This window comes from Rhodofomes roseus (assembly GCF_022264815.1).
Source record: "Rhodofomes roseus strain CIRM-BRFM 1785 chromosome Unknown C8Q71scaffold_32, whole genome shotgun sequence".
NCBI classification, from domain to species: domain Eukaryota; kingdom Fungi; phylum Basidiomycota; class Agaricomycetes; order Polyporales; family Fomitopsidaceae; genus Rhodofomes; species Rhodofomes roseus.
The window spans coordinates 154,236-176,683 of NW_025952988.1; the positions used below are offsets into that span (position 1 = coordinate 154,236).

Here is a 22,448-nt window from a genome sequence, read left to right on the forward strand (position 1 = left end):
ATATGCAAGAATGTCTTAGTGACTATGTGTGCTGAAGAGATTCATTCAGTTTGCGGTCTATGCTATCAAATACGGACCCCGAATGTACGGAGACTGTGAATATCGTCTTTTATACTGGACCGCAGCCGAGTATGAGATATCTACAGGCTCGTCAACATCTACAGGCTCGTCAACGCACACTCCAATCGAAGGTGTTTTGAGTGCAAGATACTTGCGATTTGGCAACTTGAAGCCGTGGATTTCAATCGCGTGAGTTCGGTTTGATGCTGTATCTCACGATTGGTATCTGAGTGCCCTTATTATTACCCTCAAACTCAGGTGGGCCTCGCCGTCGCACGGCTACGTTGTGGCGACTCGGTGTAAAATGCTAAAACCCCGGCACATCGAAACATAATTGTGCCGGTGGACTAGTATGTGATGCCATTTGAAAATGTTGTATGCTAATGACAGGAGAACAAGGCTAGAGACTTGTCTCGAAGACCTGATACAATACGTGTGGCACCGGATCATAGTGGTATTAGCACACAGCATCCGAGTTGCTATTGTGTGAGACTGTCATCCACCGAGTGTTTCAACCAATCCTTCATCAGGAAACGCCTGAGGCTCCAAACGCGTCCATGTGGAGAGACGATATCAGCCGGACCGGGCCCGGCCTTACTGAGTACGCGGTTCCTTGGAGAGCGTTGTGGAGACTTGAGGACGAGTCCTACATGGCGGCGGCCAATTTATGAGCATTGAGCACTGAGGGCCGCTTGTGAGTGGGGGGAAGGCTGCTCTCATTATCTCCGAATCGATGTAGCAGTCAAACATGTATATTATCCCATTCTGTACATGTGTAGCAATAGCAGCACGCGGGAAGATAGAAGAAACATTGGAATACGATCGAGTAGGAACTCCGTGTCGCTCCATGCACGTCAAGCTCTTGTCAGAGTGCTCGGGCAAGCCCAGTGAGTCTGAGGGGATTATTCTAGCCCACGCTGCGGAAACCTCTCGGCGCCGTTCGCGTATTTGTGCCACGAAGAGGCTCCCCATGCTTCGGTACCATATTGCCCTGAGACCTTACTTGGGGTCCGAGGGTCAGGTACTTCGGCGGGCGGCGGTGTTACGTCGCGAGCAAGGATGTTTGCATTAGCGACGCGGACTGCGCGGGGAGTGTGCTGTTGGGATGAACGTTGTAAGGAAAATGAGAAAGCACAGAAGTGTGTACACGCACCCAAGGAGCCGGTAGATCATTGTCAATGAGATCCCGCACAGCTGGCGCAGGCGACGGCGGCCAGTCCTCCTGACGCCTCATTGGCACCACTGCGTCAACCACTATTCCCGGCCCTCCCAGACCTTCCTGCACCTCGCCGTTTGTCCCCTCAGCAATGCTAGCATCGTGCTTGAGGTGGTTACACCAACGTCGGTCAGCGATGATGTTACCAACCAGGAGCACACCGGGAGCTTGACTGTCCGTCTCAGTAGCGGAGTCGTCGATAGTATCCACTTGAATGGCTGCAGTGTCGGGTGCATTGTTGCCTGCGTCTGGAGTGTCTGACGTTGGCGGCCATGGGAGACTGGCCATCGCGTACATCGCTTGCGTCGTAGGCAAACCCTGCGAGTCAACGGGCCAGCCCCCAGGTGGAACCTCACCGCTCGCGGCTCCAATCCCGTCATCTTGCGACCCTTGTTGCAGCGTATTGAATTGTGCAAGTGGGGTTGTAGCCTCGCGGCCAGGTCTATCGTGGTTGCAAAGCTTGAGAGTCTGACATAGAGGTGAAGTTGACGCGATGCGGTCCCAGACAGATCGTCTGAAATACACACCAGATTGATTGGTCCTGGACCTCTAGCCATGATGAGGAGCTTCACGGTGTGAACGTCATCGGAAGTGAGCTGGCGAACATCGATCTGAGGCTGAAGCTCATCGTCAGACATGGTGGCAAGGAGAGAGAGAGGTTGCTTGCTCGATCGGGTTGACCCGGACACGTCATACACATGATTTATCAATCTATGAGTACACTCGACATCTCGCCGGAGGGTCACTGACATGGTTCAAGGAATAGGGCGGATATAATGGTATTTATTGGACAAAGGCGTACATGTGGTGATCACAAAACTCGTTGAGAAAAAAGTCCTCACATAGCTCTAATACCGTATCCGAAGTCCAATCCCTCTCTATCACCTCCGCCTTGGGATCCGGTAGCAGATGGCAGCTCCGAAAGATTTGCTGCAGTGGGAGCACAGTTGCAAGACGGCGTCCACGAAGGACTGACCGTGAGACCTGATAAAGCTTGCTCCATCGTTCTGGCTCGTCGAGGAATGGAGTGAAAAGCTCGACATATGCGAGGTGGGTATCAGCACGGGTTGCATTAAGCCGCATCCGCTGAAGATGAGGTGGCAGAGCGAAGATCGCTCGAACCTGGCCAATACGGTAGCCTGAGAATGTAGAGTCTCAGGAGGGTACAACTGTATAGAGCTCATCGACGTACCTTTCACGCCGATGTTTGCTGCTATGTCTGCATCCTCGAGGTACAATACGGTGTCATACCGTGCAGGAAGCTGCGCTGTCCGCGGAATTGCCCGAACACGGTCGCGGAAATCATCGTTCTTGATTTCACGGAGAGAAGGGAGGGTGCGAGTAAACTCCTTGTACAGCGGGTAGTGATAGTCGAGTAGATGCAGCGGCGTGGTTGGAGAATAGAGGGGTTGTCTGCGTAGGAAGGCCAATAATGCGTCCTCGAATGACTCAGCGCCTAGTGCGCGTACAATGTCACGCCCCGAGAAGACGCCTACACCTGGGAGCCTGCTGATTCTATATGCCCCGAACGGCGTGTTCTGCCATATCCATTGTCAGCACTGCGATTTATCTATGGCTGTACTCGTGCTCCTACCTCTTCATTGACTTCCTGTTCATCAATGCCCTGTGTGTCCTGCTCAGGGACTTCCGCAAATGACTGCCAGCTCTCAGCCTGCACGTCCTCGACCCCAACACGCCGGCGAACAACCAAGGTATCCTCGACAAGATCCATCGCTTCTTCCGTCTCGCCTGCCTCGTCATCCGAGCCCGCTGTCCCATCCGACTCAGATGAGTCAACATCTGCGTCTGAGTCGTCTGGATTGGCGGCATCATGATCGCCCTCTGCAGCCTGAATCATCTCTGCCACGATTTGCTCCTCGGTCTTGCGCTCGACCCACCGCATGTACGACTGGAGCCGTCGCATTTTTTCGCGTCTGGTAAGCCAAACAATCATCTGTTTGACGTACTGTTTGCGGCTGCTTGCACGATAACCGAGCTTTGCAAACTCGATGTGCAGACGTTCAGAAATGTCGGTGCTGAATCCGGCACATGAACCGACGCGGATGATGCTCACGACATAGTGTTCGAGCCAGTGGACCTTAGGTATGTTGAAATCCATTCGTAATCCAAGCTCCACAAAGACTTGCTTGTGTCGATGCAGGTCTTCAAGTGCGCGGCGCATGTTCCCGAGCGAAGAAGTCGAATGGATGGGATAGTGGGCGAGGTATATGAAGTCCATGAGGGATCGGATGGCAGCAACGACACGGCGTGGGACTTGGGGACATCCAGCAAGGATTCCAACGAACGTCTTCTCCATTTGACGGTACTCGTTCCCTGTCCATTGCGAAATGGCCGAGAGCTCTTTGATGAATACACGCAGATTGTTGTACGGCGGATAGCGCATGAAACGAGCATCGATCTCCGACTCGACACCTGTCGTCGACCATTTGAAGAAGTGGTCCTTGAACACACCCTTATGCAACTGATGGAGCATGTCCGGCGTGATACAACCGAAGATATTCGCATGAGGGAGCTTCGCCCAGAAGGGTTCTGGGACGTTGCGAAGCCCCTGCTGCATGTAAGGGGAATCCCGGTCATTTGAAGGGTTTTGAAGGGCCGCGAGTGTTGACACTGGATCGCGATAGCACGTAGTGACCAGCTCGCCCCGGTCGTTCGGCATGACGAGACAGGTAGGGCATCGATTCTCCTTACAGCACGCTACAAGGCATTGTTCAGGGTAGTCGGCCATGTACCCTGCGAGAATGGGGTAGATCTCGCGGACCCAGCCATCCGAGCAAGGCATCTTCTCGCCGCGGGTCCCGGCCACGATCAGCGGGTCGAGCATCAAGCTCATTGCGTAGTGGAAGAGGCGATAACCCTCCAGGGAACGCTGTGCCTTCGGGAAGCACTGTAGCTTGGTTGCCGGCAGGTAGCCGAGCAGTACCATTGCCCGCTTCGAAGGTGATTGACGAACCGACTGGTCGATATTGCCGATGGTGAGGTAGACTGGCCACGCTTGTTTATCCCCGCTGAAGGGTGTTAGCTGCGTCTTGTCGGACGCCAAAATGACAGGGGCGACAGTAGCCTTCTCTGGGAGGTGTTGCTGTCGCTCCAATCATAAGTTTTAAAGTCACTTTGCTATACATGGTGAGTGTACCACGCACCTGGATCTCCCACCACCATTCCGCTGACGGCATGTCTTCGAAGAAGCGTTCTCCGGTCTCGACTCCTTGCTCATCAACCTCGACCTCCTGATACGGCGCCCAAGAACAGTAGCTGCTGAACTCGGAGTTCGCAACAAGCTCTCTGATCACCTCCACAACGTCCCGCATCCACACATCAACGATCTCCGTAAGCGGCTTCCCCCTGCGATCCTTGAGTGTCCCGGTGACGGTGATCTCCGCAAGATTCCATGAAGTTGCTGGACCAGGCAGCGTGTCGACAACCTTGAGGAAGGTGCGGTTGTTGTGGAATGTATTGAAATAGTCCGGTGCTGAATGGCGACAATGCTGGTACTGATCATTTTGTCAGCGACAAGCGACTCGAACCGCAGAACACCTATCCACACCATCTGACTGCGAAGAAGTTTGTTTGTTGCCTTCTGTGACAGCCCGGTGTCAAGAATCCAATTCGCAATCTCGAGTTCAGCCAGACTAGCAAACGGATGGTAAGCCGCCTTCTTTTCCGCGCTGAGTGCCTGCGATGCAAAATCAACTTCGAAGGGCGTAGGATGCTGACTAAACTTCCAGCCAGCCTTTGGATACTCGCGACGAAGCACACGGGAAATCATGACAAGCAAGAGTTGCGGCGACCGAGGATGGATAGTATGCCAGGAGCTGGAAACTGCGAAGGTGGGTTTGTGGTTTGACAGCGAAGTCACAGTGATAACGCATGCCGCCGATTCAGGCATATCACCTGTCGTCTCGCGTCGTCTCGCGCCACGTCCAAGTTAGCTCAATACCACTACCGTCTCCACCCTTTGGCATTCATTCGTTTACTGGCTATACTACCTACCTCTCATGGACGGGCCACGCGGCCGTGGCCGTGGCCGTGGCCGTGGTCGCGGTGGTCGCACAGCACCAGCAGGACGTCCCAATGTGTCGCAGTCCACAAGCACTGAGCCAGTGATAGCAACAGAGGACAACTCACAACCGCGGAGATCAAGGCGTCGCATTCACGCTACAGCCAATGCAGACCCTGGTTCGTCTGTATGACTTTTTACTGGGTTCATTCTGACACTGTGTGGTATTGTAGAGCTGCTCGAGAACATGCGACCCGGTCTCATCCAACAATCAGCCCAGCCCAATGAAAATGCTGCATACACAGAAGAGATGTATGACCATGTCGGCAATGGTGCATTTCCCGCGCCCCAGGGTCTCTCTCGTGCAGAACAAGCACAGGAACAGGGTGACGACTCGGACGACCCTGACTTCACCGAAGAGAACATACGCGCTGGCCGACGACCCACACAGCCCCGGGCCCAGGTGCAGGCCTCCGAAGTGAATCAAGCAGGGAGTAGCACAGGATTCACCACGAACACGGTACGTTGCATGGTTTATAAGGGCTTCGGAGAGACTCAAACCGGACTCGGAAAGCAGTTCTCAGCCCGTCTTCAGCCCGTCCACCCTGTCGGCCCTTCATCCAGCCGCCTGCAAACTCTCATGGGTCCGCATCGGCATTCCATTCCACCTCTGACAGCTTCTACCATGGACGTATTTTCGTCTCCATCTGCTGTATCTCCACCTGCATCTCAGACAGGTTCGCTCGACCCAACCCTCTTACATCTCATCCAGAATGTAAATTCGTTGAATCCAAGTCATATCCTACGCTCTCAGCCTCCCCTTCTCTCGAATAGACCCTCTGTGTCGCCCGCACCGGGAGCAATCAGGCCTCAAAGCTCCTTATCGCCGTCTAGCTCATTTGCTGCCCAACATAGCGCTCCAAAGCGAACGTCTTCAGAGCGGGACGATGATGACCAAGCCGAGGACGTGGATATAGCCGCAGAACGCCGCCATAAGCGGAAGCAACAACACAACGCAAACAGGCCACGCTATCGGGATTCCCGTGGAGACGATGAGTTGAGCACCCTCCTTGACGTTGTGAAGAACGACCTGCAGGTACATTTCGTCACCGTCACTCCCTTCCCAAGCAAGAGCGAGCGTGACACGATCATTCAAGCGAAGTACAAGGAGGGATTGATCACTTGCAGCGTCGATGAGGCAAAGCACCCACTCGTCAAGGATAGGCTCCGTTTGGTACGTCTTTGTGCATTTGGTTACATCGTGCGGTGCATCTGACAGATGTCGCGCACAGCTTCGCCAAGAGGAGTCGAACATGCGCAGCCGTCTCAAGCGCATCGTCATGTCGAAGTTGCACAACAAGTACAACCTCCACGTGGAACCTCGTTCAGCGGGTGAGGTCGAACACAATTGCGCGCGGGTTGCCTTTCTGCTCGGACCAGAGCCGTTAAGTACAGCCGAACCTGAAGACAGTATTGCGCTGACTCAGCGGAGTGTATTCCATTGCAAGGTAAGTGTCCATCATCGGAGACTAGCAGTAGTAGTAACTGACATGTCTATCGCGGCTTGGATAGGAGCCCGAGAAGCGCGTTGGGCATTTTCAGAACTCGATCATCGAGGAGGTGATATTCGAGCTGGCATTCAGTCACGTCAACGCGCTCGGTTGTCTAAATCAAGAGCGTTTCAAGCCCATCTCTCATCCGTTGATTGCTAGCATCCTTACAGTTGTACGTTTGCGCTGTTGGCTGTCGGCACGATGTCATGACTCACCAACTTTAATCCCACTGATATGTAGACCTACCACGGCCTGAGCATGTACCGGACCGGCCGCTATGTGGGCGCGCAGTTCACTAAGCGGTACTACAAGATCTACGACAACTTCCTTGCCGTCCTCAATCAGTTCGCAGACGAGCCGGCCTGGATGCGCTATCGCAAAGCGTTGTTCAAGCTTGGGCTGTGAGTGTCCAATCTTTCCATTGATTTACAGCTTCGTTTACCGTGCTCAAACAGCCGACATGCGGGCGCGGTCGCCGAAGAAGTTCAGGCCCCTGTTGTTGCGACTATGTCGTCGGCAACAATCCGGCAAGAAATGGAGCTCCTTGAGAGTCTCCTTCAAGACATGCCCCCGGATAGTTCAGATCCTCCCTTCGACCCCGACACCGAGTATGAGCGCGCCGCCGACGCCGAGCATGAGCACGCCGCCGACGCCGAGCATGAGCACGCCGCTGACGACTTGGAGAACGAGTCGGCTCAGGCTGATTCAAGTGCCGCAGATACATGATCCGGCAGTGGTCCCTTCTATATTTTAGACATTGTAGTAGGCTACTTAGATCCTACTTTAGTTCGTATTGGTGCACATTATTGCTTCTTTAAACTTCAGCTTCATGGACCCCGTCATCCCTACTACATTCGTTTCCTGCACCGGCTTATGTTATCAGCGACATTAAATGTCAGTTCTGTCATGTTCCTCGGATGAACGCGTGCTCGAGCTGCTCAGTAAAATCGCTCCATTGGTAGTACCAATACTATGGCGTAGTGAAAGTGATGCAAAGCGAGACCATACATCTAGTAGGAGAACTGTGCGATGTATAGGTATGGACGGAGAACGCCGTCTCCGGAAGGAGGTTTGAGATCCGTACAATGACCAGAGGGATCACGCCATCTCCAGATGGTCGCTCGATCTCCGTAGCCTCCGTCCGTCCATACACGTCGTTATGGACCGATCGGAGAAAAACGTGATCCCTGATGTTGCGCCACGAGGGTTGTAGCCGTCCTATATAAGTGGGTGATTGCGTCGGTGTTTCTGCACTCTCTTACAAGTGATGGATACGCCTACGCCTACCACTCGGAAGCGTCAAGCCTCGGAATCTCTGCATGCTCCTCGCATTCTGCTATTCAAGAAAAACGCCTACCCGCGATTGCTACCTGATGACATAGAGAAGATCAACACGCACATACGGAAGGACCAGAAATTGTATATTCTAACTGCCCAGTCAAGCCCCTCGGATGCGGCTGACCCAGTCGTACTCACTCATGTTCTACGAAGTGCTGCTGCTGCGCTTACGCGGTATGGTGAAGTCGGGAGTGCGGGTACTATCCAAGCTATATGGCGCCAGAACATGATATCCCAAGAATTCAAAGAAGAAGAAGAATTTATGAAGAAGGATCGTGACGCCTATCCGGAGTTTCTGAAACTGTGTGACAGATGTGTTAGCAGTTTGAATTGGGAGGAAATGCTATATGATGGTACGTGGTTACGATCTTAGGCTGTCCCAGCAATCTTGACAATGCACGCTTCAACACAATGTAGATATGCTGCGGTGTGCTCCAGGTACGACTCGCCGAGTCTGAAAGACAGATTATCATTGCTTTCAAGTTGACCCATCACTGATGACTCGTACATTAGAGACACTCAACGATACAATCCCTGAGCCTGACGGTCTTGCGACAATGCATGCATTCAAACTGCCTTACCTCGGAGAGGCAGACAAAGCACTCTGGAAGCATATGCATACACACTGCAAACCATATTCTGGATCGTACGAGCGCTATGCTCATCATCTGGTGGTAGTGCAATCAAGTGGAATGGGAAAATCCAGGATGGTTGACGAACTGTCTAAGAGCCACTTTGTGATCCCGATTGTTACTAGGAGCACCGAGAGTGGAGAACATAGGCAAAATGGTACGCACTCTCGAACATTCCTTATTCTGTGAGTCCTTGTACTATTTGTTGCAGAATTGACATACCATGTACAGGTGTTCCATACCCTCCGTCGGACGTTACAGTTCTCCCATGGTTGACTGCCGAGTCCAACTCTAGGGAGAGCACACGTCAAAGATGTCATGCTTTCATAGAAGCATTGTTCGAGCAGACACTCGAATCCATTGACAGTGACGAGTACCTCGCTTCACATAGCTCTCTCTCAAGCCTCATCAGGAAAACCCCATATGAAAATCACAAGAAATTATCGAAATTCCCAGATAAAAATTGAGAATCACAGCCACTACCACATTATCTCAATTACCTCAGATGAGCTTACCTCGAGATGTCGTCTGAGAAATAACAACAATTATAGACAATGAACGCTCAATACAAGCACCTTTCACGTATTCACACCTCATTAGTAGCTGATCTCATAGTGTTTATCACATATTATCAGGTCTATCTCGTCTTTCCATCATTCTGCGGGATTCAGGAACTTTGGATGGATTGAATATAACAGTACAACAATGTTCTTGTAGACTACAACAACTACTAGCGAGCATGTATAGAATAGGAATCCGTCTGCCTCGTACTACTGACAGCGGCGTGTTACGACTCCTCGCGTTGTGGTACCGCAGATACACTTACCTGCCTACATCCCTTCCCGCTGGGCGTTGTTCGTCGCGCAGCACCTGCACTCGCTTGTCCGTGTCCGTGCCCGCTCCGCTCATCTGCCCCTCCGCGCCCGCACTCGCTCCTACTCATCCGTGCCTGCTCCCACTCGTCCACGCTTGCCTTCATTCGTTCACGCGGCGATCCATCAGTCTGCGTCCGTTCCCATACTCGTCCCCGGCCGCTCTCGCTCCCGTTTGCCCATGTTTGTCCGCACTCGGTGCACTCGTCGGCCGTGTTCACCTGTCGGGCTGTTGCATGTCGTGCTCGTGATCACCGTGCCCACTCATCCACACATCAATTCGTGCCCTCACTCGTCCGCGCCTTCACCCATGCCCGCACCCTCACAAACCTGTGCAAGGCGTGGGTCAGAAAGCTTGATAACGTGCTCATCTGCGAGCAGGTGTATCAGAGATGCCAGATATTGAAGCAACATGCATACCATTAACGAGGTGCCACGCAACGATCGACCAGCTATTTGTCATGGTCTGTAAGTGAACGGAGGGATGACAGGCAGATGTGGGACTCACAAGAAGATGACAAGCAAGACCCTGCCGACGTCCACGAGGGCGGACACGACTGGCGCAGAGAACTGGGACAGGTTGTTGGACACGGTGGCTGCGATGGAGGGAGTATCCGAAGCGAAGGCCACACTGATAATGTTGGTGAGCATGAGAGGGCGAGGATGCCCAGCAGGGAGACGGAGACTCAGCCAGAGACTGAGGTGAAGTCAACACCGGTAGTAGGGGATAGAAAGGTAATATGCTTGAACACTCGGAGGAGCGCGTGCGACGACGTGCGTAGACAACGGCTGCAGATGTCATGATGTCGTCAAGCGTGTCCGGCGTACTGGTGTTGGAGCGGTCAAGGTGCTGAGCCGGTCGTGAACAACGAAGAGAACGGGGAGATGAGGAGATGTGTGTCGCCAGCTGCGAGGTGCCGCGGACGGAGGTGGGCACGAGTCGCACGACGGAGAGTTGGGTAGCAAGTTGTTTAGATTCAAGACGTGACGTGGCGCTGAGTTCGGGCTCGGCCGAGCAGTCATGTGACATGCGTACCGCCGCAATGACTGCAAGTCCGAGTCTCCTCGTTATGTGTGCACCCTTCCTGTACCCGCGCCCACCGCCGCCGCCATCGAACACGACAAGGCGGACGTGCGGTGACTCCGCCCGCCTGTCCTACGTACAACCCGCGCCGCCGCACCCTCGCGCGCTGCGCGACCGCCTGTCACGACCTGCGACTCGCGCTGTCGTGTCCCCGACGTGCTTCGTCACGGCGATGTACCGCCTGCCACCGCCCTCTCGTGAGTCGTCCCCGTCCCCTTGTCCCTCTGGGCGTCGTGCCCGCACCGCTCCTGTCCCGTCCGCGCGCCCCCTCCACCCTCTACGTGCCGTGACGTGGCCTTGCCCTGCGCCCGCACCTCTCTCCTCAACCTCCCATCACCTTCTCTGCATCGCTCTCGCCGTCCACTGCCGTCTCCGCACCTCTCTCGTCCTCCCATGCACCAACGCCATCATCGCGGCCCCCGACCTCTCCACGGCTACCCTCGCCTCTCGCACGCCCTCGCTGCCTGCATCCTTACCTGCACTGCCGCCCTCGTTCGACTCGCGCCCACAACCGCTTCCGGCCTTGCGCGGGTTGGCATCTGCAGAGGGTTCCACTCATGGTAGTGAGAACGAGTTCCACGATGAGGTGAGTGTCGAGACTGCACTGAGACACTGACCGTTTTTTCAGTGTGCCGGTACATCAAACATTCACTGGCAGCTTGCACGCGCACCGAACGTCCAGCCCGCCCATGCCTCACGCATCCAGCTCACCCGCTCCTCATGACTCCAGCCCGTCCGCGCATTGCGTGGTGCATGTGCGGACCACTCGCACACGTCGTACAGCTCGAATGGGCCTTCGTCTCTCTCGTATGCCCCGAGTATGCCTCCGCAGATGCAGCTCAATCTCAGCATGCTCGATAAGTTCACCGACGCTGCTCGTCCCGCCCACACACATCGGCTGTTGGCTCGCGCGATTCTGCTCCATCATCCTCATGGAGCCCTTTGTCTATCACTGGGTCGCTGCTCCTGACGGCGTGCAATCCAGACTGATTGTTTACTTACGCTGTGATGGACCACGGCGAACGTGCCCTCTGCCTGCACGCTTGCTGAATGCGGGACTGGTTGTTGTACAGTACTATAGCTAATTGTTGCAATCAAATTCTGTTGGCTCTCGTTCACATGGTTAGTATGCCCGAGTACTGGATGAACAATCCCGTTGTCTCCCTCAACATTTTCGGCGAAGTACTGCTTTCCAGCAGCTTGGACTGAGATCTGGCCCTGTTCTGGCCTGATTACTGACTCGTTCTTGAATGCACCGAGATTTCTCACTAATGTTCTCGAGTTTGAAGGCGATTTTCAACACTATGTATAACGATGTTCGAATTAGCACGAATTGCGCGTGCTTTCCACATTATTGGAATTTCTGGTGAAATTTGGTCAAATGCTCAAAGGGAGTTTTCCTGATGCTTGCTGCCGCATTTCGTTACAAAATGCAACACGACACAGACTTCAGTCGCCATGGAGCATTTCATCTGGACTTTTTTGGGCGTGTTATCTCGCGTGCTTCGAGTCACATCAAGGTGTGCCTTAAAGCCTAGCTACAGAGGAGTTTTACTGACATCTTGAACAGACGAGGAACTACAGCTACACAAGCCCTAACAAGGCCTTGAAGAATGAGGCAGCCAACCTCAGGCTCAATCAGCGACATTCTACTGATGCTGAGAAACCCTCGGAATCACAATCATGGCTCTTTACACCAGCGGGCGCATGTCATGCGCTAATGGAACGACTGCGAGAAATTGAAAAGCGCAACAACACTCAGGCTCCTGAGCGAACTTCAACTGATGGTACCCTCAGGGCCATACCAGTCCCAATCGAGACGCACTTCCCCCTGGTGACCTTGGCTTTTGATGAGGCGCACACTCTTACAGAACCCAGCGAAATCGATTCTATTGGGAGATGGACCGTATTCAGTGAACTACGTGCCACATTACGAGGTCTCATGAACCAACCAATCTTCGCTGTGTTCATGGTGACAACCGGGGATGTGTCAAAACTAGCAATCTCCCGAATGCTAGACCCGTCAAAGCGTATATTTGAAGGGACTCTCTCTCAAATTCCTCCATTCAGCGACCTTGGGTTTGACCAACTTGCATGTACCATCTCCTTGGAGGCCGGATTCCAACTTTCCAATGTCATCAAGGACAAATTTATGTCTCATTACGGACGTCCGCTGTGAGTATTGTTGAACTAGGAAGGCGCCTACCGGGCTGCCGGGTTCAATCACAGGCCGGACCGGTTCTATGGGAAGCTCCGGGTCCGTGATGTCATCTATGATGTCATCTGTGTGTTATCACATGGCTACGCCACTTACCTTGTATGTCGTGGGAACGTACTATACAGTAGCTTAGATAAGCGGTCTCCTCATGTATATAAGGACCCCAGTAGCGTAGCTCAATCCCCAGTACCTTCAGTCGAAGTACTTGCGTGTGCATCAAGCATCAGCAACCTTGCAGGTAAGTTGTGAGGGCGCACCACTGCGTGGAGCTGCCTGCTCAACAGGTTATGAGCCCTGGTCACTGCCTGAGTACTGCGCCTCACTGGCTGCGTCTCAGTGTGCGCACCAGCTTACCTGTGGCTTCGCCTTAGTGGCTTGAAGCCAGGGGGGGACTATGCGCGTACATCGCTGCAGGTCTTAGCGCAACTCTGTTGCTGCTACCCCCAGCACATGCACCATAGCGGTGGTTGCGCCTCTAAGGCTGCATTTGTCATTGAGTAGAGGGCTGACGACATTGTTGTCAGTATTCCCCATTTACCGAGTTTATCACTTCAAACCCTCTACCAATGGCCTCCAACACCCTCTTCACCGCTGTCCCCATCCTCGATGGCTCCAACTACCGCGCCTGGGCTGAATCCATGTCAGCCTTCCTCATGGCGCAGGAGGTCTGGATAATTGTCAATTCGACCTGGCCCCAGCCTACTCTGGACACAGAGAATCCCTCAGTCTACTACGAGTGGCTGCAGCGCGATCAGAAGGCACAGGGGTCGATCCGTCTTCGCCTGACGTCGTCCGTCAAGGCGGCTGTCAAGAACAAGACGACCAGCAAGGCCCTCTGGGACGAGCTGAAGGCGCTCTATGACAAGCAGACCCCCGCCGGTGTTTACAAGGAGTTTAGGACAGCGATCAATGCTCGGATCCCTCCGAACGAGCACCCAAACCCTACCTTCGCTAACATCGCAGCTGCGTTTGACAAGCTTGCGGGTGAAGGGATCGACATCCCCGCTTCACTGCGGGCGATGATAGCGCTCAATGCGCTGCCCTCTCGGTACGACACTGTCGTCACAACGATCCTCCAAGCCAAAGAGCTTACGGAGATGAAGATCGACTACGTCCGGGAGTCTGTCGTCATTGCCTACGAGCAAGGTGGCAAGCAGGCGTCATCTTTGCAGAGCGCGAAGAAGATCTCCGCCGTTAAGCGTAAGCACGGCGAACCAAACTTCAACCAGCAGCAGCAGCGCCAGGATGGCAGCAGCAGCAGCGGTGTCAGGTCAGAAATGGTTTCTGCTGCGGTTCACCGGGTATGGCAGTAATACCGGGCTATCACAGTTGTTCGTTGTGGAGGGGAAACACACAAGAGATACTATAGTGTTCTGCAAAGATAGATCAGTAGGCACAGTTAGTACTTACTACAAGCAGGTTGACTGCTCAAATGATCTTGGGACAATAGGCGAGCGTGGCGAGTATTCTTGACGTGAGGCTGATCTTGGACTTGAGAGACGAGCGTGGCTAGACGAGAATGAAGTTGCTGGTTATGGATCACAGCTTACCCAAACAAGAGCACTAGTGTAGCACTTAGCAGAAGCTTACAGTCACACGTTGACTTTGGGCTACCGATACTAAATTGCTTGGCTAGGGAGCAGCTTGCGAACTACTCAGTGAGGTGGGCAATAAGGGGGCACGAGTTGCCGGGGGGATTGCTCTCCTACGTACTTGCTTGCCTGCTCCCTGTGCCGTGAGTCCTTATATACATGGGGAACAGGCTGATCTAATACTAATTACATGAGCTGACAAACCCTTAGTCATCCAATACACAGCCTGAGTCATCCAAGGATACATAGCCTGAGTCATCCATCTGCACAGCTTGAGTCATCCATTTCACAGCATGAGTCATCTGTTTCACAGCATGAGTCAGCCATAACACAGTGTGAGTCAGCCATTTGTTCAGCATGAGTCAGTCGTTGCACCGTGTGAGTCAGCCATTTGTACAGCATGAGTCAGTCGTTGCACCGTGTGAGTCAGCCATTTGTACAGCATGAGTCAGTTCTTGAGTTTGGGGTGCGAACCTAAAGTGCTTGGTAATCGGGGTCCATGTGGCCGCGTCTCCTAGAAACTGGGGCTCTCGCTGATCCAGGAACCTTGGGGCTTGAGTCTAGGCTATTCTCTGTGCATGTTCCTTGAGCCAAACACTTTTGGCTCAGGACATCTGGTCGGCACAAGAAAATGCAACTGTCCCCAGTTGCACCCTCCTACTCCTGGGACATCTGGATGACTGTTTCCGCTATAGGTCTTCCTCCTGATCTTCATCATCTGTAGAGCTGCTGCTGGAAATCTCTTCCTCATTCCAATCAACATCCTCTAGATCTTCTTCATCCTCATCATCCTCATCTTCATCCATCCAGTTAAGCTCCTCAACTTGTTCTCTTGATATGAATGGCAACAGCCTGAATGCTGCCACTCCTTGTCGCCATATTGCTCCATCTAGTTCAGAAACAACATAGGATCCTCCTTTGGTTTGTCGAACAACCTGAAAAGGACCTAAGTAGCGCGGATGATGCTTGCGGTCAGCACTCTGTTCAACTGCCTTGTTGCGCACAAGCACTAGATCTCCCGGCTTGTACACTTCTCGGCGCAATCTCCGTTCATAGCGTCGCTCGAAGATTTCCTTGGATTGGAAGCGTGTCTTCTTCAAGAGGCTTGCAGCTTGAGCTATGTCGTCCGGTTTCTTCATGAGTTGGCGAATGCGTAGTGCGAGCAAGTCTGAGGTAGACATTCCTGAGTGAAAGCCATCTACCAGCAAAGTCATTTCTGCTAGGTCAAATGGTAGTACTGGTTCTACACCATACAGAAGATAGTACGGTGAGAAGCCAGTAGACTGACTAATTGTGACACGATCAGTGAAGAACGCATGCTGAACATAGTCAGGCCACTTGTCCACGTTGCCTTCGCATGACTTGAGGATTGATTCCCGAATGATGAAATGACCTCGTTCCACTACTCCATTGGCCTTCGAGTTGTAAGCTGAAATCTTGATCTGTGGCAACTTGTATCGGTTCATCAGAAGCTGGAATGCTTCCTTGAATTCAGGGCCATTGTCAGTCACGACTTCTCCAACTGCTCCGTATCGGCATAGGATCTGCTCAAAGAAGAAGATCGACACTGATTTTGCCTTCTTGTTCCTCAGTGACCTTCCTTCTCCAGCTCTTGACAGATCATCTCGGGCAGCAATGACGTATTTGAAGCTATTGGCTTTTGGCATCTCCATGATATCAAGGTAGACCTTCGTGAAGATAGTTGCTGGGGTTGAGACCATGAGGGGTACTTCTACCTTGCGCACACTGCGGATCTGACACTGCTTGCAAGATCGTACATGGTGTCGTATGTCATTCCACATGCTAGGCCAATAGAATCGCTCTTTGACGGTATGCATCACGGCTTGTTCTCCTCGGTGGCCTAATCCTTCATGTGACTGAGTAAGGATCTCCAGGCGCTTCTCAGCCTTGAGAATCACTAAACGTGGGGGTTGTGATCCATTGCGTTGATATAGCTTCCCATTCCTAACAAAGTACCGGCTTGCTCCTTGAATGAACCTTCGCTTTGCTTGTTGAGTAGGGAACTCAGGGATTGCTGCTGTTGTCAGGAACTTCTGGTATTGATGAAGCACCTTGTCTGCCTTGGTATTAGCTGAGATGAACACATCAGCATGACTTGCGCTGAGCAGGGCTTCATATGGCTGGTCTTGAGGCTTGCTCCATTTGTTCTGACGGTCGCGGATCTCTGCATACAAGGCTATGTCGTCCAGCCAAGAGTCATCATCTTCTTCAACCTCCTCTCCTTCTCCTAAGGGGCGTCGAGACAGAGCATCGGGTCCTCGATGTCGTTCCGCGGGCACATGAATGAGTTTGAATGTGAACAAGAGAACACCTTGTATCCATCGGTTGATTGTGGCATTAGGTTGTAGGTCTGGTTCATTCAGCATTCCTTTGATGTACTTGGCATCCACTTCAACCTCCAAGTTCTTGACTCCAGTGAGATATAGTCGGTATGCTCTGAGTGCGCGGTACAGGCCATATAGTTCCAACTTTGGCTGCGAATAGCGTGATTCTCGTTCCGACATGGGTATGGATCCATACCGGGCAGGTCGCTTGCGTCCAGCTTCATCATATTGTGACAAGATGAATCCGACTGCATACTTGCTGGAATCCACCGAGAGTACTACTGGATTGTCGGTGCTGTAGTCGACTGGGCGAAGTGCAGGTGCTGAGATGACAGCCGTCTTGAGGGCATCGAAGGCTTCTTGGCAGAGCGGAGTCCATTCAAACTCAGCATCTTTGTGCAAGAGCTGAGTCAATGGACGAGCAACTTTGGAGTAGTTGTGGATCCATATGCGAACAGTGCCACATAGGCCCATGAAAGCGCGGATGTCGTGAACATTCTTGAGTACTGGCCAGTTGAGGATCTTGTCAACCTTGTTGGGTTCAGGGAGCCTTCCTTCGGGGGTACATTTTTGTCCTACGATGACCACTTCAGGGCAACAGATCTGAGCCTTACTAGGTGCAAATGTTGCTCCTGCATGTCCCACTCGGTGCATAATGCGATGAACATCATTGGCATGTTCCCAGACAAACCGTCGGATTCCTGGGTTCTCACGGAGTACTTCTGGGTCTCCATTCTCATCTGGATAGTCCGTTGCAGGTCCTCGTACTGGCAGATCATCGATGAAAATGTTGGCTGTGGAAGGGATTTCATCCTGAAGAATGAAGGCCATACATGTCTGGAATTCTGCAGGAGAGTTGGTGAACCCCATAGGCAGCGATGTGATACGCAGCAGTCCTAGCGGAGTCTGAAACGATGTCATGTCTCTGCTCATGGGGTGTACCTTTCGAGCATCAAAGCCCCAGAACAAGTCAAAGACCGTATAGCACTTTCGTCCTGCAAAGTCCTCCACAAACTCATCTACCTTTGGAGGTAGACCAGCATCGCGGATGGTTACTTTGTTGAGTGGCTGCAGATCGTGGACAATGCGCAACTTTCCGTTCTTCTTGACGACACAGAACCATCGGGACCGGTATGATGACTGGCTAGGCTCATATACACCAGCCGAGATCTTCTCCTTGAGTAGTGCAATGACCTTTTCCTTGATGCCAGGCGGAATGGGAATGTTTGCATATTCCCATGGCTCGTGCGGGACGACCGGAATGATGTACGGTGTGAAATAATCCTCTCTGAATGTTCCACGTTGTGATTCCTCAAAGGCAAGTGCGTTCTCATTGAGGCGGAGGATATGTTCAAATAGCTTCTCTTCTTCTGGCCAGAGAAATCCCTGCGAGTTGATGTTAATTTCATCAAGACGTTCCCGAGTTAGGCGTTTCCCGGGTTTGAAATCAGGCGGATGCATCGTTAATGGCGCCAATGATGCGAGTGGGTCTTCAGGGAAGCGTCGTTCAACGCGTGCATCTTCAGGGAATACACCGGGGACGGGTTTGACTCGTCGGTCGACACGTTTGTAAGCTGCAAGTACGTCGTTACCATAGAAGGCAAGTAGCTCCTCATCGGCGTCTAACTCCAGCGCACGTGCTAGTGCGTCTCGGTCTTCGGCCAACACGACCTCGCTCTCGCTGTCGCGCTCGTCCTCCTCCTCGTCAAGGGTGATCAGACCCACGAACATCCCGGGCCCTCTCTCTTCCTTGCGCGTGTCTTGCTGGATCTCTTCTGGCTTGTACTCGCTGTCTTCCGTCAACTCGCTCAAGGGTGCGCGCTGGCCGTTCAAGTCGCACGCAAACGTGTTGGTTCTTTCGGGTTGAAGTCCCTGCCGTTGAACAGTTTGCATGGGTATGTTTTCTTGCATCTTTGTACCTGTAGATCGTGCTTGTATAATCGTCACAGCGGTGCAGGCGCGCACGCTATTGAAAACACGTAGATGGGTTGGATGGCTGAGGGTAGTGTTTCGTAGTAGGTGTGGTGTTTGCATGATTGACTGGTGAGTGTGAGTACGTCGCGTGTTTGTCATTTCGGGTGGAGGTACTGATTCCAGATGCAGGTGAGTCTCTTTGTCTTCTGTCCGTAAAAAGCTTGCTGAGGCCAAGTGTTCGTCGCTTCCGAGGCAGTACCGAATATATGGAGTATATTCGGGGCTTTTCGGAGAGTTTTCTACAAGGTAACGTACACCGCACAAGATACAAGGCCGACAATACAGTAACAAACACGGGAACAGGCGGAAATCTATCGTAACGAAGCCGGGAAGAGAACGTAACCATGAAACAAGGAGAGAAGCATAGGGGGCTGTGATGTACATATAAGAGAACCGTATCAGTTGTAGCTCGACGTCGCTGTGCGTTGGGACATGTTCTAACACGTGTCGCTGTGCACCAAGTTTTTGTATCAATACAGTAGACTGAATAGGACATGGAACCTGAGTAACCGTAAGGGAGACCGTTGCCGAAACACATGGATACAGTAAGTCAATCAGAGAATACAGAAGAGAACGAACCCAGAGCACATCTAGTGGGGGTGACTGGCAGAGAGCCAGCCTCGTTTTTGGTTGTATGTCATGAATATACCGAGGGTGAGCTAGTAGTCGGCTAGCTCGCTGTGTCGCTAGGTCAATAGGCAGCTGGCACACATGTCTTGTTGCGACGTACAGGAGAGCCAGCGCGGCTTCGAGCTTGCTGACACTAGTGCCCCGGGTACTCGCCTGGGCCGCCGAAGTCGCCGCGCATGCACAGTGAGCGCAGGACGAGCGCATATTCGTGAGTCGGGTCAAAGGCGAGTGCGGCGTCGATGAGCGCGAGGACAGTGTCGGTGTCGTCGAGTTGGCGCTGAGGGTCAGTGGTGCGTCGGCCCGAGAAGAAGGCTCGGAGCTCACCGAGGCCCTCGCGTTCCTTCTCGTGCAGGAGGTGGTTGGTCCGAAAGGACTCCTCGGTCGGTTTGCGAGCGTAGTGGCCGCGCTTCTTGGCCGCTTTCTTGCCCGTCCGTTTCGCTGTCTGCTGCTGTCGGAAATCAGCGAGACCCTCACGCCGAGCGCGCGCACGTACCGCGCGGTAAGCCTTGACGAGCGCGATTCGAATTACGTCGATAGTGTATCGGTCCATTGGGTGCGTGGCGGATGCAATAGCCTCCGTCAGCTTCTGGAGAAGTATCCCCATATTGGGGAAGCAGCGTACCTTTGAGGCAGTTGCCTCGTCCGTTTCGTAAGACGAATCTGCCTCATTATGGTCCTCGTACTCCTCGGATACCTTGGCTAGGAGCTCGCGGAAGGTCTGGGCCGGCTTCTTGTCGGTTGGCGATGGCGAGGGCACCAACTCACTCTTCCGAAGCGTCGCGTTCGGGAGGTCCTCGGCGTCGATGACGATCGTATCCGAGTCGAGTTCATCAGCGCGTGCCCAGCGTGCACGTTCTTCAGGGGTCGGCGAGTGCTCGCCTTCCTCCCTCGCAAGCTCCTTCACCTTAGCTTTCGTCTCAGCCGGGTCCAGGAATTCGAAACCGTCTTCGTCCATTGTAGCGTCTTTAATCGCCTTGCTGGGCAGCAGCGCCGAGGGTAGAGTCAGCGGTGATACTGACTGTAGCGATGGGGGCGAGGTTGCGGGCGTGGACGGGCTGGCTGCGCGGCTCGGCGGGTACTGTAGACGAGGCGATGTTGGACGTACAGGGGCGGAGGGCGCCGGCGATGGTGCCGGTACGGTCGGAGCTGGGCCCGGTGACGCATGCGATGGTGCCGACGAAGAGGCGATGGCCGCAACACTGCCCGCAGTGTGGCCAGCAGCGGCAGCACGGAATACGGCAGCATCGTCGTGATAGGGGTACATACGCGTCAGGGAGGGGAGTGGAGGCACGTACGAAGACCACGGCGGTTGAGGCCGGGTGGTCAGTTGTTCTTGGCGTGCACGGCGCTCGGCGAGAGCGATACGCGGGTCGGTTGTTCGTTCCGGGATGGCGGAGCTGTAGGGCGTTGGAAATGTCGACGGCTGGTATGCATACCGGTCGAAGGCATTGGCGTGGTACGGGGGTGCTCCGACGCCGATCGCGTGCGGAGCATGCATGGTAGTCGTGGTGCGTGGCGCAACCATCGACTGCGCCGCGCGACGCGCATGGTTCCGTCGTCCGTGGTTGCGCGGCGTGACTGGCATAGGCGGGAGGTTTGGCTGGGAATACGGAGTCGGCCGAGGTGGGCGAGGCTCCAGGTGGTCGGTGTAGCCAGCCCCTCGCAGAGATCGCGGGGAGGCATCGCGGGAGTAGACCGTCGAGGTGAGGAAGCGTTCGGAAGGGAGCCGGTCGCCCTGCCTAAAGTACATGACCGCGTCGCCTTGGGCTATGCCCGTGCCGAGCTCGTCCGGGTTCTGGAGGGCGAGTGAGCTGTCGCGGCACGTGAAGATCGTGCAGCGTCCGTTTTCGTCCTCGAAACTGCCCCGCTGGACGCAGTGCAGGCTACCGAGGACGCACGATGCACGACGGTAGACGCGATCGGTGCTCACCTCGTCTTCGCGCATTAGGTGAGCGAGCACAGAGGGGTGGACATACCCGCGGGGAAGCGTTGGGTCTGGTCGGACGACCTCTTCGTAAGGCGAGACGTCGGTGAAGACGGTGCCTACCGTGTGACGGGGGATGTTGATGGGTGCAGACATGAGGGGTGAGTCGTTCCCGAGCGGGGTAGACGTGGTGAAGATGGAGGAATCGACGCAAGAGGTACAACTTATATACGTAGCAGGGGACTCACCTATGGCCCATCCTGCCGTGCTGAGTCCTCTCATCCTTGGTAATCCTCTTGCTGACTCTCTCCTGGCGGCCGCGTTCGTAATTCCGAGGGTCCGGACTTCATAGTGAGGTAGGGAGGTCGAGGCTGCATGACGAAGAACGAGGGTGGCGGGAGGGAGGTCGGTTGACGTGGCACGCGCCCAAGGTTCAAGCGCTACCGCCCCGGGCGCTCGATCGTGATCGAAGCTGTACAGGCCCGGGCGCGTCTGCGCCGTTAAGTCCGTGCCCCGTTGGGTGGTTACCGCTGCGTCGGTAACTTCAACCTTCGGAGGCAACCTCTTGCGCACGCGCATCCTTCTCCTTGCGCGTGTCTGTGCTCGACGCGTGTTTGTGTGGTGGCCGTCGCGCTGTCTCTTCTTGTGCTCTCTCGGTCGGCTGGTAGGGCTTATCTCGGTGAGCACGTCATTGGTACTAAGTGCCCATTCAATCCTAACTCTCTTCCGGTCTTGTTCGAGTTCTCCTGTCTCTAGCTGACCTATCCCTTCTTTAGATAAATACCTCATTTTGTCGCGGCTTCGCTTTCTGGACCGGGCCAGGCTTGTCTGAAAAGGGAGGCAGTGCGAGGAGGCTAGGTCGAGATGAGTAGGTGTCATGGGTTGAGAATTTGAGGGTGAGTCTTCGTTTGCGCTGAGTCGATCTCTGACGTGCTTGTCTCGGTCATACAGCGCGTCTGTGTTGCGTTTGCACGAAGTCAGTTCGTGTT

General features: G+C 53.8%; 7 protein-coding genes across 7 annotated transcripts; 3 read left to right on the forward strand and 4 right to left on the reverse strand.

Annotated features, from left to right (window-relative positions):
• Positions 1 to 796: 796 nt before the first annotated feature.
• C8Q71DRAFT_851318 (uncharacterized protein) lies at positions 797 to 1,939 on the reverse strand. Its single transcript, XM_047926758.1, has 3 exons — positions 1,804 to 1,939; positions 1,214 to 1,744; positions 797 to 1,157 (listed from the first exon to the last, which is right to left on the reverse strand). The coding sequence occupies exons 1-3, from the start codon at positions 1,912 to 1,914 to the stop codon at positions 963 to 965; spliced, it is 837 nt and encodes a 278-aa protein (XP_047773631.1). The 5' UTR covers positions 1,915 to 1,939; the 3' UTR covers positions 797 to 962.
• A 101-nt stretch (positions 1,940 to 2,040) lies between these two features.
• On the reverse strand, positions 2,041 to 4,632 carry C8Q71DRAFT_817709 (uncharacterized protein). Its single transcript, XM_047926135.1, has 4 exons — positions 4,441 to 4,632; positions 2,982 to 4,385; positions 2,469 to 2,814; positions 2,041 to 2,415 (listed from the first exon to the last, which is right to left on the reverse strand). Exons 1-4 carry the CDS (start codon positions 4,606 to 4,608, stop codon positions 2,060 to 2,062), a joined length of 2,274 nt encoding a protein of 757 aa, XP_047773632.1. The 5' UTR covers positions 4,609 to 4,632; the 3' UTR covers positions 2,041 to 2,059.
• A 709-nt stretch (positions 4,633 to 5,341) lies between these two features.
• C8Q71DRAFT_374825 (uncharacterized protein) lies at positions 5,342 to 6,383 on the forward strand. Its single transcript, XM_047918151.1, has 3 exons — positions 5,342 to 5,817; positions 5,875 to 6,034; positions 6,093 to 6,383. The coding sequence occupies exons 1-3, from the start codon at positions 5,545 to 5,547 to the stop codon at positions 6,272 to 6,274; spliced, it is 615 nt and encodes a 204-aa protein (XP_047773633.1). The 5' UTR covers positions 5,342 to 5,544; the 3' UTR covers positions 6,275 to 6,383.
• A 1,734-nt stretch (positions 6,384 to 8,117) lies between these two features.
• On the forward strand, positions 8,118 to 9,096 carry C8Q71DRAFT_727552 (uncharacterized protein; the record flags this gene model as incomplete). The annotated part of the gene is made up of 3 exons (XM_047921860.1): positions 8,118 to 8,541; positions 8,702 to 8,977; positions 9,032 to 9,096. 3 exons carry the CDS (start codon positions 8,118 to 8,120, stop codon positions 9,094 to 9,096), a joined length of 765 nt encoding a protein of 254 aa, XP_047773634.1.
• Positions 9,097 to 9,486: 390 nt separating this feature from the next.
• On the reverse strand, positions 9,487 to 10,494 carry C8Q71DRAFT_786786 (uncharacterized protein; the record flags this gene model as incomplete). Its single annotated transcript, XM_047925151.1, has 2 exons — positions 9,487 to 10,063; positions 10,113 to 10,494. 2 exons carry the CDS (start codon positions 10,492 to 10,494, stop codon positions 9,981 to 9,983), a joined length of 465 nt encoding a protein of 154 aa, XP_047773635.1. The 3' UTR covers positions 9,487 to 9,980.
• Positions 10,495 to 10,735: 241 nt separating this feature from the next.
• C8Q71DRAFT_862602 (uncharacterized protein) lies at positions 10,736 to 11,500 on the forward strand (the record flags this gene model as incomplete). Its single annotated transcript, XM_047928045.1, has 2 exons — positions 10,736 to 11,362; positions 11,405 to 11,500. 2 exons carry the CDS (start codon positions 10,736 to 10,738, stop codon positions 11,498 to 11,500), a joined length of 723 nt encoding a protein of 240 aa, XP_047773636.1.
• An 8,168-nt stretch (positions 11,501 to 19,668) lies between these two features.
• C8Q71DRAFT_862605 (uncharacterized protein) lies at positions 19,669 to 21,615 on the reverse strand (the record flags this gene model as incomplete). Its single annotated transcript, XM_047928046.1, has 2 exons — positions 19,669 to 19,980; positions 20,029 to 21,615. The coding sequence occupies 2 exons, from the start codon at positions 21,613 to 21,615 to the stop codon at positions 19,669 to 19,671; spliced, it is 1,899 nt and encodes a 632-aa protein (XP_047773637.1).
• Positions 21,616 to 22,448: the final 833 nt, after the last annotated feature.

What these genes read in the sequence shown, in the direction of transcription:
- C8Q71DRAFT_851318 (XM_047926758.1), bottom strand. Translation starts at nt 1,914, where the DNA reads ATGTCTGACGATGAGCTTCAGCCTCAGATCGATGTTCGCCAGCTCACT. An exon ending in GTCCAGGACCAATCAATCTG is followed by an intron (nt 1,745 to 1,803) that starts GTGTGTATTTCA and finishes CCTCTATGTCAG; the next exon opens with ACTCTCAAGCTTTGCAACCA. An exon ending in ATGATCTACCGGCTCCTTGG is followed by an intron (nt 1,158 to 1,213) that starts GTGCGTGTACAC and finishes TCATCCCAACAG; the next exon opens with CACACTCCCCGCGCAGTCCG.
- C8Q71DRAFT_817709 (XM_047926135.1), bottom strand. Translation starts at nt 4,608, where the DNA reads ATGCGGGACGTTGTGGAGGTGATCAGAGAGCTTGTTGCGAACTCCGAG. An exon ending in AATGGTGGTGGGAGATCCAG is followed by an intron (nt 4,386 to 4,440) that starts GTGCGTGGTACA and finishes TTATGATTGGAG; the next exon opens with CGACAGCAACACCTCCCAGA. An exon ending in TTGTCGAGGATACCTTGGTT is followed by an intron (nt 2,815 to 2,981) that starts GTTCGCCGGCGT and finishes TGGATATGGCAG; the next exon opens with AACACGCCGTTCGGGGCATA.
- C8Q71DRAFT_374825 (XM_047918151.1), top strand. Translation starts at nt 5,545, where the DNA reads ATGCGACCCGGTCTCATCCAACAATCAGCCCAGCCCAATGAAAATGCT. An exon ending in CAGGATTCACCACGAACACG is followed by an intron (nt 5,818 to 5,874) that starts GTACGTTGCATG and finishes CTCGGAAAGCAG; the next exon opens with TTCTCAGCCCGTCTTCAGCC. An exon ending in TCCACCTGCATCTCAGACAG is followed by an intron (nt 6,035 to 6,092) that starts GTTCGCTCGACC and finishes GTTGAATCCAAG; the next exon opens with TCATATCCTACGCTCTCAGC.